This window comes from Hippoglossus hippoglossus, chromosome 3 (assembly GCF_009819705.1).
Source record: "Hippoglossus hippoglossus isolate fHipHip1 chromosome 3, fHipHip1.pri, whole genome shotgun sequence".
NCBI classification, from domain to species: Eukaryota; Metazoa; Chordata; class Actinopteri; order Pleuronectiformes; family Pleuronectidae; genus Hippoglossus; species Hippoglossus hippoglossus.
The window spans coordinates 3,929,546-3,944,443 of NC_047153.1; the positions used below are offsets into that span (position 1 = coordinate 3,929,546).

Sequence of the window (14,898 nt, forward strand, 5' to 3'; positions counted from 1 at the left end):
ATCTTGTGTCCGAGTTTATTAACTGATCCCAAACCAGCTCCACATTCCTCGGCTACAACCCTAACAATGATTTTTCAGTATTAAAAAACTCTGAAGTAAAACACAGCACTTTTAGTTTGACATTATGGAGTTCAAATGAAGTAAGATTTCAATACTGGACTTTTAATCGTAAGGAAATCGCAATTTTTTTACTGAATTAAAGTAAAAGTACACAGGTGTTGTTGTTATCAGCTGTTTACACCAGGCTGCCATGTTGTGCATTAGAATATACCTCTTTGCATTTGCACTCAGATATTTACGCATAAATTGTGAGCGGAGCAATAATTGCATTACTGTTAATGAACCTGCTGTCGGTACGGACGTCGGCGGATTATTCAAATTCGCTGCACACCTGCGAGGGGACAATTCCAGGCAATTTGCTGGTTTGCAGCGGAGCATCTTCCCCGTGAATGGATCAGGCGAGACGGGGAAAAGCAGCAACAGACACATCACTAAACTCTGCACACTTAATTGCACCGGCACAGGCGGCGCTCCTTTTGTTGGGTGATGTTTGTGTTGATCATTATAGAGACACCTGTTCCTGTCATAATTATAATGTCGCTTGTGCATTGCCTCATGAAACTTTAAAGGGCAACACACACACACACACACACATGCACATGGCAGCGAGCGCCACGTGTCACACAGCCTCCTGATGTGCAAAGTGGAAATGTGACAGTTGTTGGGAGGTCGATTTTTGAAACGTAAATCTATTTCCTGTCCCTTTTCCACTCAAAGGAACAACTAGTGTAGGTAGATATATTCTTCTGTCTATTCACATTATTAAAAACACATTATTAAAAACTATTAAAAAGTCCAGGTGCAGAAAATGAAATGAATCCCTCCACAATTGGCCCCAGTTATCCTCCTCCTCTCAGACGACTTCTACAGGTTATGAAACACAGAGGGTTCATTTCCAGTTCACACGCTCTCCCATCATTTATTTCCCTGTGATTGAGAATTGAACCGGAGACGTGCGTGCGGCGGAGAAATGAAATTCCTCCGAATTGCTTTGCACGGAGTGACAACGTGGAAGCCAGAGTTAATATTTTTCTTTGACTGTTCAATCAGGGTTTTATTTTGTTCACAACACCTCAGCTGAAATGTCCAATCTGTGTGATTTGAGTATCTGCACTAACCTTCCCCTTGTCACCACTTGGTTATTGTCAAACTGCTTATTTCTCGCCGCCTGTTTTCTTCTTTTTTATATTTAAAACCCCCGTGGTCAAACGTTCACTCGTGACATCCTGTGAACTGCTTCAACGTGCAGCTCTGAAACGAGAAGGAGAGTCAAAGACCTTTTATTATACAGAACTCCTTCTATGAGAATTCCTTCAGAAGATGAAGGAAACATGGATGTGAACAGTGTGTGTGTGTTTCCAACCGGTAAATGATTCACAGGTTCAAGAATGTTGAGGAAAGAAGAGAGGAGGCTGTTTAATGCCCCCTTTCATTTTGGAGCACGAGCAATACGGACCTTCGGGGCCAATGACGATTTCGATTGGGAGTTAAAACTTTTCCGATAGCAAAATAAATTTGATTCTTAAAGTTGTTGTTATCAAAGCACGATGACAAACGATCGGCTGGGCTCTACTTAATCTGTCTAATGATTCCAGAGAACCTCAGTGTGTGGGTCACATGTCACCAGAACCATTCATCTCACTGGCTCCACACTTGACATGTGTATTGTTAAGGGCCCAAGGAAGTGAAGTGTCAAATTTAGTGTGATTTGGACACAGGACAAGTTAAATAAACTTTAAATAAAGAGTCGACAATCGCTCGGTTCGCTCAAGAGACGTTGTAACGGTGGCCGAGAAAATGAAGAAAACACCTTCATCAATTTTAACGACACATGTTCAACCCTTTGTGAAGTTCCATCGCCACTGACCAGTAGCAGACTTCAATAACTTCACAGAGCTTTGAACTACAGACCAGTTCATCACTGTTTTGTGTCCCCTGGAAACATCTCCATTGTTGTTTTCAACATGTGCACGTTTCTCTATTCGCATGTGTTTTGTGAATTTGCCGTTTCAGAAAGAAAACTGCAGCCAGCATTGACACAGACCGAGAACATTTTTATTTATGACTCCTTATATCTGACTTCTGCAGTTTCAAAGTTATTTATACTTTTGTTTATATGGAGCATTGCACAACCAATTCCTCGCAACTGTTTGTGGCAACAAATTATTTCATCTTGAGAGAGATCGATGAGAAATGTAATCACAATCAGAATCGGGTTTTATTTCCAAGCAGGTTTTCACATACAAGGAATTTGCTGTGGTGTATTTGTGCAAGTGTAAATATAAAGAAACACTATAAGCATCAGGGGGGGGGGATTGTGCAATATGTTGTAATAAGTCCCTGCTTTACATCTGAGTAAATCATTAATATCTGTATATTTTCTGTCTCACTCTTCCTCATCTCTCTCTCTGTGCTCTTCAAACCTCCTCTGAAGCCTGGGGAGCCCAACGAGCTTCTCATTGACAGTCGGGGTGTGCGAGCACAACTCACTGCCAGGATCAGCAATGCAGCACAGATGGCATCAAATATACTGCTTAAAGTCATCATTCACTTTAATGCCGCAGCTGCCCGGCCGGGGGAACTCTGCAGCTCTGCCTTTCTTTCTCCCGTCTTTCTCTGGACACTAAAAAGAAAAGTTACCTGCGTCCCTCCGCTGACTCACAACACCCTGCTCTGTATTCTCCACCGGGCGATGAAGGGCAGGTACGCTCCTCTCCCTCACCTCCAAACTGAACAAAGGGAGAGCGGACTCTGTGCTTGGCCATCCTGCACGTTATTAGCACACTATACAGTCAGCAGAAATAACAATGGACCCACCAGGAGCGGTCAGGCTCCTCTTTAGATTCTCACAAAGGCTGTTTTTTCACAGTAAAATCCCTCCAGATTTCTTCTTTTGTCCAAACACACCACTTATCCCTTTTCTCTTTATCGTGCAGTCTTAGGAGATTTCTTCACGCGTTGAAAAAAAACACGACACATCCATTGATACCTTTAGAAAAATGAATATATTATATCACTCTTGACTTAAATCCCTCCTTTTGTTCACGAAGGAGACACATTAACGCTTCCTTTGAGTGAGGTATAGGTGCCCCCCCCCCCCCCCAGGCAGGTTTGATAATAGCACCACGGGTGATCCAGAGAATCCTCAGAGGGGGCAGCAGGGACCACAGAGGATTTTAAACAAGACGAGAGAATAGAAACCAAACACGGCAGCAATTTAACTTCACCGCTTCACTTTCTAATGCCAGAAAACAACTGAGGCAAGAGACTGAATCTAAAATAAAACTCTAAACTGTCCACGTTTGTCCTTGACTGAATGTCCTCTCATCAAGGTCTTCTTAAAGCATCTTGATCGCCCCCAGGTGGCTGGCTGCAGTATATGTTATGAACCCCACTTGGACATGGACCAACATTAAATTAAAATACAGATAAAATACATTTTTCTCAAAGATGGTTTCTGTCATTTTAGGTTGTTTTTATCAGAGTTTGGTTTTAATTCGTTATGTGATGCTATCAAGAAACATCATGATTGACGCCCATATATCTGAGATATTTGGGCGTCTGGGACAACGTCACAGAAACAAAAGCTTCCCACCAAGAATAAGTAGTTGAATGTTTTTTAATTTGCATAAATCGCCAAACTGTACGATAAAATACTTGCATCAAGTGCAGCAGCGTTTGTATCAGCTCTCGATCCTGACCACGTCCTCTTCTTTGCTGAGATGGACGAACCAGGTCGGACGTTTCCCAGGTCACCATTCTGGCATGAAAGGTCTGTGAGATGGCGAGCCGCCTGAGCAGAGGGGCCCGGCCGAAAGAAGACATGTGGTTGCAGGCTTTGGCTTCACATGTAGGCCCAACTATTGTTCACAACTATTAGGTCCAAACATTTAAATTAGCAATAATTCATGAATAAACGTATATATAACTCAATTTAAAAACCTGAAACTATCTGAGTGTTAAATCCTACTTAATGAATGATCATGTTATATTTACTTTTCAACTTAAAAAAGGTCAGAACTCAGTTTCTGTTTCATAGTTTTTATTATTTTTATCACAATATTAAAGTCACATCACTAGGCTGCTGTTGAATAAACACTTTTACAGACAGAATCATTTTGGCTTCATCACATCAAACAGACAAATGTTCATATATGTTGGATTATTTCATATGTGAACAGACTTTATGTGATTAAACATGAATCATGTCTCATGTGTGAGTTTTAATAAAGTTTGTTGAATGTGAACAATGATCAGCTGTTATTGATAAATGTGTTTTTATGTGGATCTTCATCAGTTTGCTCGACTTCATGGATCCACACAAAATCTAACTGATAGAAAACATTTTCCATTGAAAGTAAAAAACAAACCAAAGATAAAGATCAGAAAATAATGAAATTCTTTTTACACACGTGGAAAAGTCGACAGGAGAAATAAAAATGAGTGAGAAGTAAAAGGAGAAATAAACAAAGCTTTAGAATAACGAGTTTAACTTTTAAATTCAGCAGATTTCTCTTGAAGAAATAAACATGATGAATAAAATCTTTATCTCTAACTGAACTGATCCAGCGTCACAGAGACATTCACAGGTAACAGCTTCAAGGGATCTCTAGTGTTAAACCATGGAAACATCTTCTGAGTGAAAGTGTGTGTGAAGGTGTGAATGTGTGTGTTAGTATCAGGATCAGAGAACGACAGTTCTCCTCTGTTCCAGTCCAGTTTCACTCTGATCCTCTGGATCTTCTGCACAGAGAGAACAGATACTGCTGAAGGTGACACTGCTTTGTATTTACCTTCATAGAACCATATTCTCCAGTATCCAGACAGTTTGTCTCCCTTCCTCTGGTCAGACTCTGCTCTTACACCCAGTGCCCAGTGTGTACTGTCTCCAACCAGGACGTCCCAGCTGTGAGTCCCTGAGTTAAAACCCTCAGATCCCAGGACTGAGGCGTAATGATCAAACCTCTCTGGATTGTCAGGAAGCTTCTGTCTCTCTCCTCGTCTCAAACTGGTCAGATCTTCAGACAGGACGAGTACTGGATTAGCAGAGTTTGGGTCCAGAACCACAGGACTGTAGGAGACCACGTCCTTCATCTTGTTCCAGATGTTGAAGCTCAGGTTGCCCAGATGTTTGGCCTCGTCTATCAGAGCTCCTGAGGCCAGCTGTGGATCATCCAGCAGGGGGCGTTGCTGGACTCGTTCCACTGCAGCCTTGTATTTGAGCAGGAACGAGATGTCTTCAGCTCTCAGCTCGTCCTCTGTGGTTCTGATTGTGTCTGAAAGAGCCGTTATGTCTCTGCTCAGAGACTCAATCTTCTCCTTCATCATCCGACTCTTCTGCTCCTCTTCCTCCCTCAGTGCAGCCATCCTGGCCTCCTCTTCCTCCTCCAGAAACTGATGAAGCTTTTTAAACTGCTCCTTGATCTGCGTCTCTGTGAGTCCGGCCTGGACCTTAATGTGTTCTGCTGTTTGTTCAAACTTTACTTTAACACGTTCAAAACACTGTAACTTCTTCTTCAAGGGCTCCAGAGTTTCCTGAAGCTGCTTCTTGTGTTGTTGTGCAGCTTCATCGATGGGTCTGATTCTGTGGTCGCTGTGTTTTTCTGAATCTCTGCAGATGAGACACACTGGCTGCTGATGGTCCAGACAGAAGAGTCTGAGTTTCTCTGAGTGCAGACTGCAGAGAGCATGTGAAGTGCTCTGATCTCTCTCCTGTAAGAAGGTCTCACACAGGTTCTTTAACACCAGGTTACAAGGTGGTTCCATCATTGAAGATCTTCTCTTACAAAGTGGACACTCTTTTACTTCTTTGTCTTCCCACCAGCTCTTCACACAGTCTTTACAGAAGCTGTGGCTACATGACAGAAGGACAGGATCTCTGAAGACATCACGGCAGACGGGACAGCAGAGATCCTCTTCTAATCTGGAAGCCATTGAGTCTCCAGGTGAAGCTGAAAACAGACAGTCAGTCAGTCACAGCTCCACGAACTTCACTGAGGTTCACTTCCTCTCTGAGTCGAGGTGTTAGTTAAACTCACGGTCAGTGTGTGGAGCGTCGGCAGGTTGTAGTTTGACTCTTCTCTCCTGTAGCTGGACTCACTCAGGACGTTTGGTCCAGTTTGGTTCAGTTTGGTTTGGAAGGTGAATGTGATCGTCTGGTTTTCAGCCTGCGTCTCTTCAGGGAGGAACAGATGTCTCCTGGTTTCTCTGCTGTGTCAGGACACGATTGTAAAAAGTAATTCAAGCCTTGGATTTGATAACTGGTCAAAAGTCCTTTGGCAGCAACAAGCTCACACAGACAAGAGACTTGGTTGTAAAATAGCTGCTTGAATATGATTGTGATCTGCCGAGTGTTCAATGTTCAGAGGAAGTTCTGCTTGAAAGTGAAAGTTAAATATGAACAGGAAGTGCAGGGGGGGGGAGTCTGTGACGTAACTGCAGAGCTGAAGTCTCATTAAAGAGACAGAAGCAAAGTGCAAACAAATGGACACAATGTCAGAAAAAAAAAAAGAGGGTTTTATAAATTCAAATCAGCTCAAGTTTGATTATTAATTTGTGTGTGAGTGCAGTAAAAAGTATGACATCATCAAGTGATTGTACATTTTGTCATGATTATTATACCTTAAGTGTGACAGCATTATATGGTGTGACTTTGGGCATTCAATAAATGTGGCTATCAGAAACATATTTAATATTAATATTAAATAATAACTTTAGTTTACATTAAAGCTACCTCGGGGCACCAGCCTTCAAAATAAGAGAAAAGAGCCAATTTATTGATTAAGTCTCATGAAAGTATCAACTACAAATTTGGAACTTTGATGAATAATTAAATTATTAACTTTAACCAAAATGACCACGTCAGTAGTTAGCAAAGATGAAGGATATGGAGTTCAGAGGTTGGAAAACTTCACACCTATACAACATTAATGAAGACAACATTTGTGTTTCAGAAAAACATTTATTATGAAAATAATAAAAGCATAAACACACAAACTAACTAAGTGTACTTAGATTTCTCTTGTTGAGGGTTAAGAACAGAGGTTGTCGCACCTTGTTAAGATCTATGAGCGGAGGAATTTGCTCGGGACACAGGGACAAAACGCTTTAGCTTCTCAGGCACATTATCGCAAAATCCTACACTGTCGCCAAGTTTGTTTAAAGTGTGGAAGAAGGAGGACAGTTAGAAACTAACACATTTCTTTCCGCACGTAAAGGCGGCATTAATAAGCCTTTAGATCCAACATCCTCATCACATAGAATCTCTCAGGAAAAATGCTTTTCATCCATCCACAGACTGGGGATCAGCACTGAAAGGTATTCTGGACGCTCGCAGTGGATTAGCACTTTACTAAGACATGTTTTGTTGTTTTTTTTCCTTTTTCAACCATCTGTGTCTTAACATCTCTCAAACATCACAGCTGGGATGAGCATCACAGTCTCTATAATCCACGCACATGCTACAGGTATGAATAAGCCACAGTATAGAAACTTGACTGGCAGCAGCCATTTAGAAAAGTAATCTTCTAACACCCCTACATGTGCTGCGTCTCCCTTAAAACCTTCCTACATGATCCGTGAAAAATCTGTTCCCTCTCTAAATGCATTTACATTTCACTGCAATCTATACAGACACATTCTGCATGTTGCTGTAATGTCTCTTTCTCCCCCTTTGTCTCTTGTCTCTGTCCTCTCTCCGTCTCCCTGTGGCCTGCTGGTCAGACTTTGTGTCGCGGCCAATTGCTTGTGCTGAAGTTCTTAGGCAGGTTCTCGTGTCCCTGCCTTTTGGAAGGTTTCAGCAGTCTGCTTCAGGCAGGCCTGCTTGGAGGTCACAAGAGCTGGGGCAGGGAGAGGAACCTACTCCTCCTGCAGAGGTCAGTAGAAAAGAGGGGGAACTGGGCTGTTATTGTCCTGGTGACCTCATGGGTCGGGGGGGCACACAGTGACCAATAGGGGTTGAAAGTTGTGTCCAGGGGCAGGTTCACACCTAGGTGTGAAGTTGAAGCACCCTGGCAGACTGAGTTCTGGAAGCTCATGTTTGTCTCCAGAACAAAGAAGACATGTGGTTGCAGGCTTTGGCTTCACATGTAGGCCCAACTATTGTTCACAACTATTAGGTCCCAACATTTAAATTAGCAATAATTCATGAATAAACGTATATATAACTCAATTTAAAAACCTGAAACTATCTGAGTGTTCAATCCTACTTAATGACAGATAATGTTATATTTACTTTTCAACTTAAAAAAGGTCAGAACTCAGTTTCTGTTTCATAGTTTTTATTATTTTTATCACAATATTAAAGTCACATCACTAGGCTGCTGTTGAATAAACACTTTTACAGACAGAAGCATTTTGGCTTCATCACATCAAACAGACAAATGTTCATATATGTTGGATTATTTCATATGTGAACAGACTTTATGTGATTAAACATGAATCATGTCTCATGTGTGAGTTTTAATAAAGTTTGTTGAATGTGAACAATGATCAGCTGTTATTGATAAATGTGTTTTTATGTGGATCTTCATCAGTTTGCTCGACTTCATGGATCCACACAAAATCTAACTGATAGAAAACATTTTCCATTGAAAGTAAAAAACAAACCAAAGATAAAGATCAGAAAATAATGAAATCTTTTTACACACGTGGAAAAGTCGACAGGAGAAATAAAACTGAGTGAGAAGTAAAAGGAGAAATAAACAAAGCTTTAGAATAACGAGTTTAACATTTAAATTCAGCAGATTTCTCTTGAAGAAATAAACATGATGAATAAAATCTTTATCTCTAACTGCTCTGATCCAGCGTCACAGAGACATTCACAGGTAACAGCTTCACTGGATGATGATGATCTCTAGTGTTAAAGTATGGAAACATCTTCTGAGTGAAAGTGTGTGTGAAGGTGTGAATGTGTTTGTTAGTATCAGGATCAGAGAACGACAGTTCTCCTCTGTTCCAGTCCAGTTTCACTCTGATCCTCTGGATCTTCTGCACAGAGAGATAAGATGATCCTGATGGTGACACTGCTTTGTATTTACCTTCATAGAACCATATTCTCCATGATCCAGACAGTTTGTCTCCCTTCCTCTGGGCAGACTCTGATCTTACACCCAGTGCCCAGCGTGTACTGTCTCCAACCAGGACGTCCCAGCTGTGAGTCCCTGAGTTAAAACCCTCAGATCCCAGGACTGAGACGTAATGATCAAACCTCTCTGGATTGTCAGGAAGCTTCTGTCTCTCTCCTCGGCTAAAACTGGTCAGATCTTCAGACAGGACGAGTACTGGATGAGCAGAGTTTGGGTCCAGAACCACAGGACTGTAGGAGACCACGTCCTTCATCTTGTTCCAGATGTTGAAGCTCAGGTTGCCCAGATGTTTGGCCTTGTCTATCAGAGCTCCTGAGGCCAGCTGTGGGTCATCCAGCAGGGAGCGCTGCTGGACTCGTTCCACTGCAGCCTTGTATTTGAGCAGGAATGAGACGTCTTCAGCTCTCAGCTCGTCCTCTGTGGTTCTGATTGTGTCTGAAAGAGCCGTTATGTCTCTGCTCAGAGACTCAATCTTCTCCTTCATCATCCGACTCTTCTGCTCCTCTTCCTCCCTCAGTGCAGCCATCCTGGCCTCCTCTTCCTCCTCCAGAAACTGATGAAGCTTTTTAAACTGCTCCTTGATCTGCGTCTCTGTGAGTCCGGCCTGGACCTTAATGTGTTCTGCTGTTTGTTCAAACTCTACTTTAACACGTTCAAAACACTGTAACTTCTTCTTCAAGGGCTTCAGAGTTTCCTGAAGCTGCTTCTTGTGTTGTTGTGCAGCTTCATCGATGGGTCTGATTCTGTGGTCGCTGTGTTTTTCTGAATCTCTGCAGATGACACACACTGGCTGCTGATGGTCCAGACAGAAGAGTCTGAGTTTCTCTGAGTGCTGACTGCAGAGAGCATGTGAAGAGCTCTGATCTCTCTCCTGTAAGAAGGTCTCACACAGGTTCTTTAACATCAGGTTACAAGGTGGTTCAGGCATTGAAGATCTTCTCTTACAAAGTGGACACTCTTTTACTTCTTTGTCTTCCCACCAGCTCTTCACACAGTCTTTACAGAAGCTGTGGCTACATGACAGAAGGACAGGATCTCTGAAGACATCATGGCAGACGGGACAGCAGAGATCCTCTTCTAATCTGGAAGCCATTGAGTCTCCAGGTGAAGCTGAAAACAGACAGTCAGTCAGTCACAGCTCCACGAACTTCACTGAGGTTCACTTCCTCTCTGAGTCGAGGTGTTTGTTAAACTCACGGTCAGTGTGTGGAGCGTCGGCAGGTTGTAGTTTGACTCTTCTCTCCTGTAGCTGGACTCACTCAGGACGTTTGGTCCGGTTTGGTTCAGTTTGGTTTGGAAGGTGAATGTGATCGTCTGGTTTTCAGCCTGCGTCTCTTCAGGGAGGAACAGATGTCTCCTGGTTTCTCTGGTGTGTCAGGACACGATTGTAAAAAGTAATTCAAGCCTTGGATTTGATAACTGGTCAAAAGTCCTTTGGCAGCAACAAGCTCACACAGACAAGAGACTTGGTTGTAAAATAGCTGCTTGAATATGATTGTGATCTGCTCAGTGTTCAATGTTCAGAGGAAGTTCTGCTTGAAAGTGAAAGTTAAATATGAACAGGAAGTGCAGGGGGGGGAGTCTGTGACGTAACTGCAGAGCTGAAGTCTCATTAAAGAGACAGAAGCAAAGTGCAAACAAATGGACACAATGTCAGAAAATGAAAAGAGGGTTTTATAAATTCAAATCAGCTCAAGTTTGATTATTAATTTGTGTGTGAGTGCAGTAAAAAGTATGACATCATCAAGTGATTGTACATTTTGTCGTGATTATTATACCTTAAGTGTGACAGCATTATATGGTGTGACTTTGGGCATTCAATAAATGTGTCTATCAGAAACATATTTAATATTAATATTAAGTAATAACTTTAGTTTACATTAAAGCTACCTCGGGGCACCAGCCTTCAAAATAAGAGAAAAGAGCCAATCTATTGATTAAGTCTCATGAAAGTATCAACTACAAATTTGGAACTTTGATGAATAATTAAATTATTAACTTTAACCAAAATGACCACGTCAGTAGTTAGCAAAGATGAAGGATATGGAGTTCAGAGGTTGGAAAACTTCACACCTATACAACATTAATGAAGACAACATTTGTGTTTCAGAAAAACATTTATTATGAAAATAATAAAAGTATAAACACACAAACTAACTAAGTGTACTTAGATTTCTCTTGTTGAGGGTTAAGAACAGAGGTTGTCGCACCTTGTTAAGATCTATGAGCGGAGGAATTTGCTCGGGACACAGGGACAAAACGCTTTAGCTTCACAGGCACATTATCGCAAAATCCTACACTGTCGCCAAGTTTGTTTAAAGTGTGGAAGAAGGAGGACAGTTAGAAACTAACACATTTCTTTCCGCACGTAAAGGCGGCATAAATAAGCCTTTAGATCCAACATCCTCATCACATAGAATCTCTCAGGAAAAATGCTTTTCATCCATCCACAGACTGGGGATCAGCACTGAAAGGTATTCTGGACGCTCGCAGTGGATTAGCACTTTACTAAGACATGTTTTGTTGTTTTTTTTTCCTTTTTCAACCATCTGTGTCTTAACATCTCTCAAACATCACAGCTGGGATGAGCATCACAGTCTCTATAATCCACGCACATGCTACAGGTATGAATAAGCCACAGTATAGAAACTTGACTGGCAGCAGCCATTTAGAAAAGTAATCTTCTAACACCCCTACATGTGCTGCGTCTCCCTTAAAACCTTCCTACATGATCCGTGAAAAATCTGTTCCCTCTCTAAATGCATTTACATTTCACTGCAATCTATACAGACACATTCTGCATGTTGCTGTAATGTCTCTTTCTCCCCCTTTGTCTCTTGTCTCTTTCCTCTCTCCGTCTCCCTGTGGCCTGCTGGTCAGACTTTGTGTCGCGGCCAATTGCTTGTGCTGAAGTTCTTAGGCAGGCTCTCGTGTCCCTGCCTTTTGGAAGGTTTTAGCAGTCTGCTTCAGGCAGGCCTGCTTGGAGGTCACAAGAGCTGGGGCAGGGAGAGGAACCTACTCCTCCTGCAGAGGTCAGTAGAAAAGACGGGGAACTGGGCTGTTATTGTCCTGGTGACCTCATGGGTCGGGGGGGCACACAGTGACCAATAGGGGTTGAAAGTTGTGTCCAGGGGCAGGTTCACACCTAGGTGTGAAGTTGAAGCACCCTGGGAGACTGAGTTCTGGAAGCTCATGTTTGTCTCCAGAACAAAGAAGACATGTGGTTGCAGGCTTTGGCTTCACATGTAGGCCCAACTATTGTTCACAACTATTAGGTCCAAACATTTAAATTAGCAATAATTCATGAATAAACGTATATATAACTCAATTTAAAAACCTGAAACTATCTGAGTGTTAAATCCTGCTTAATGACAGATAATGTTATATTTACTTTTCAACTTAAAAAAGGTCAGAACTCAGTTTCTGTTTCATAGTTTTTATTATTTTTATCACAATATTAAAGTCACATCACTAGGCTGCTGTTGAATAAACACTTTTACAGACAGAATCATTTTGGCTTCATCACATCAAACAGACAAATGTTCATATATGTTGGATTATTTCATATGTGAACAGACTTTATGTGATTAAACATGAATCATGTCTCATGTCTGAGTTTTAATAAAGTTTGTTGAATGTGAACAATGATCAGATGTTATTGATAAATGTGTTTTTATGTGGATCTTCATCAGTTTGCTCGACTTCATGGATCCACACAAAATCTAAATGATAGAAAACATTTTCCATTGAAAGTAAAAAACAAACCAAAGATAAAGATCAGAAAATAATGAAATCTTTTTACACACGTGGAAAAGTCGACAGGAGAAATAAAAATGAGTGAGAAGTAAAAGGAGAAATAAACAAAGATTTAGAATAACGAGTTTAACTTTTAAATTCAGCAGATTTCTCTTGAAGAAATAAACATGATGAATAAAATCTTTATCTCTAACTGCTCTGATCCAGCGTCACAGAGACATTCACAGGTAACAGCTTCACTGGATGATGATGATCTCCAGTGTAAAAGTATGGAAACATCTTCTGAGTGAAAGTGTGTGTGAAGGTGTGAATGTGTTTGTTAGTATCAGGATCAGAGAACGACAGTTCTCCTCTGTTCCAGTCCAGTTTCACTCTGATCCTCTGGATCTTCTGCACAGAGACATCAGATACTGCTGATGGTGACTCTGCTTTGTATTTACCTTCAATGAACAATATTCTCCACAATCCAGACAGATCGTCTCCCTTCCTCTGGACAGACTCTGCTCTTACACCCAGTGACCAGCGTGTACTGTCTCCAACCAGGACGTCCCAGCTGTGAGTCCCTGAGTTAAAACCCTCAGATCCCAGGACTGAGACGTAATGATCAAACCTCTCTGGATTGTCAGGAAGCTTCTGTCTCTCTCCTCGGCTAAAACTGGTCAGATCTTCAGACAGGACGAGTTCTGGATGAGCAGAGTTTGGGTCCAGAACCACAGGACTGTAGGAGACCACGTCCTTCATCTTGTTCCAGATGTTGAAGCTCAGGTTGCCCAGATGTTTGGCCTCGTCTATCAGAGCTCCTGAGGCCAGCTGTGGATCATCCAGCAGGGGGCGCTGCTGGACTCGTTCCACTGCAGCCTTGTAGTTGAGCAGGAACGAGACGTCTTCAGCTCTCAGCTCGTCCTCTGTGGTTCTGATTGTGTCTGAAAGAGCCGTTATGTCTCTGCTCAGAGACTCAATCTTCTCCTTCATCATCTGACTCTTCTGCTCCTCTTCCTCCCTCAGTGCAGCCATCCTGGCCTCCTCTTCCTCCTCCAGAAACTGATGAAGCTTTTTAAACTGCTCCTTGATCTGCGTCTCTGTGAGTCCGGCCTGGACCTTAATGTGTTCTGCTGTTTGTTCAAACTTTACTTTAACACGTTCAAAACACTGTAACTTCTTCTTCAAGGGCTCCAGAGTTTCCTGAAGCTGCTTCTTGTGTTGTTGTGCAGCTTCATCGATGGGTCTGAATCTGTGGTCGCTGTGTTTTTCTGAATCTCTGCAGATGACACACACTGGCTGATGATGGTCCAGACAGAAGAGTCTGAGTTTCTCTGAGTGCAGACTGCAGAGAGCATGTGAAGAGCTCTGATCTCTCTCCTGTAAGAAGGTCTCACACAGGTTCTTTAACACCAGGCTAACAGGTGGTTCTGACCTTGAAGATCTTCTCTTACAAAGTGGACACTCTTTTACTTCTTTGTCTTCCCACCAGCTCTTCACACAGTCTTTACAGAAGCTGTGGCTACATGACAGAAGAACAGGATCTCTGAAGACATCATGGCAGACGGGACAGCAGAGATCCTCTTCTAATCTGGAAGCCATTGAGTCTCCAGGTGAAGCTGAAAACAGACAGTCAGTCAATCACAGCTCCACGAACTTCACTGAGGTTCACTACCTCTCTGAGTCGAGGTGTTTGTTAAACTCACGGTCAGTGTGTGGAGCGTCGGCAGGTTGTAGTTTGACTCTTCTCTCCTGTAGCTGGACTCACTCAGGACGTTTGGTCCGGTTTGGTTCAGTTTGGTTTGGAAGGTGAATGTGATCGTCTGGTTTTCAGCCTGCGTCTCTTCAGGGAGGAACAGATGTCTCCTGGTTTCTCTGGTGTGTCAGGACACGATTGTAAAAAGTAATTCAAGCCTTGGATTTGATAACTGGTCAAAAGTCCTTTGGCAGCAACAAGCTCACACAGACAAGAGACTTGGTTGTAAAATAGCTGCTTGAATATGTTTGTGTTCAATGT

General features: G+C 42.2%; 3 protein-coding genes across 3 annotated transcripts; all 3 read right to left on the reverse strand.

Moving 5' to 3' along the window:
• Positions 1-4,551: 4,551 nt before the first annotated feature.
• Positions 4,552-5,994, reverse strand: LOC117759204 (nuclear factor 7, ovary-like). The gene has a single exon (XM_034581217.1). The coding sequence runs from the start codon at positions 5,992-5,994 to the stop codon at positions 4,612-4,614; it is 1,383 nt and encodes a 460-aa protein (XP_034437108.1). The 3' UTR covers positions 4,552-4,611.
• Positions 5,995-8,847: 2,853 nt separating this feature from the next.
• LOC117759205 (nuclear factor 7, brain-like) lies at positions 8,848-10,239 on the reverse strand. The gene has a single exon (XM_034581218.1). It carries the CDS (start codon positions 10,237-10,239, stop codon positions 8,848-8,850), a length of 1,392 nt encoding a protein of 463 aa, XP_034437109.1.
• A 2,852-nt stretch (positions 10,240-13,091) lies between these two features.
• LOC117759206 (nuclear factor 7, ovary-like) lies at positions 13,092-14,483 on the reverse strand. The gene has a single exon (XM_034581219.1). The coding sequence runs from the start codon at positions 14,481-14,483 to the stop codon at positions 13,092-13,094; it is 1,392 nt and encodes a 463-aa protein (XP_034437110.1).
• Positions 14,484-14,898: the final 415 nt, after the last annotated feature.

Excerpts from the sequence above, each read along its gene's own strand:
- LOC117759204 (XM_034581217.1), bottom strand. The coding sequence starts at position 5,994 with ATGGCTTCCAGATTAGAAGAGGATCTCTGCTGTCCCGTCTGCCGTGAT.
- LOC117759205 (XM_034581218.1), bottom strand. The coding sequence starts at position 10,239 with ATGGCTTCCAGATTAGAAGAGGATCTCTGCTGTCCCGTCTGCCATGAT.
- LOC117759206 (XM_034581219.1), bottom strand. The coding sequence starts at position 14,483 with ATGGCTTCCAGATTAGAAGAGGATCTCTGCTGTCCCGTCTGCCATGAT.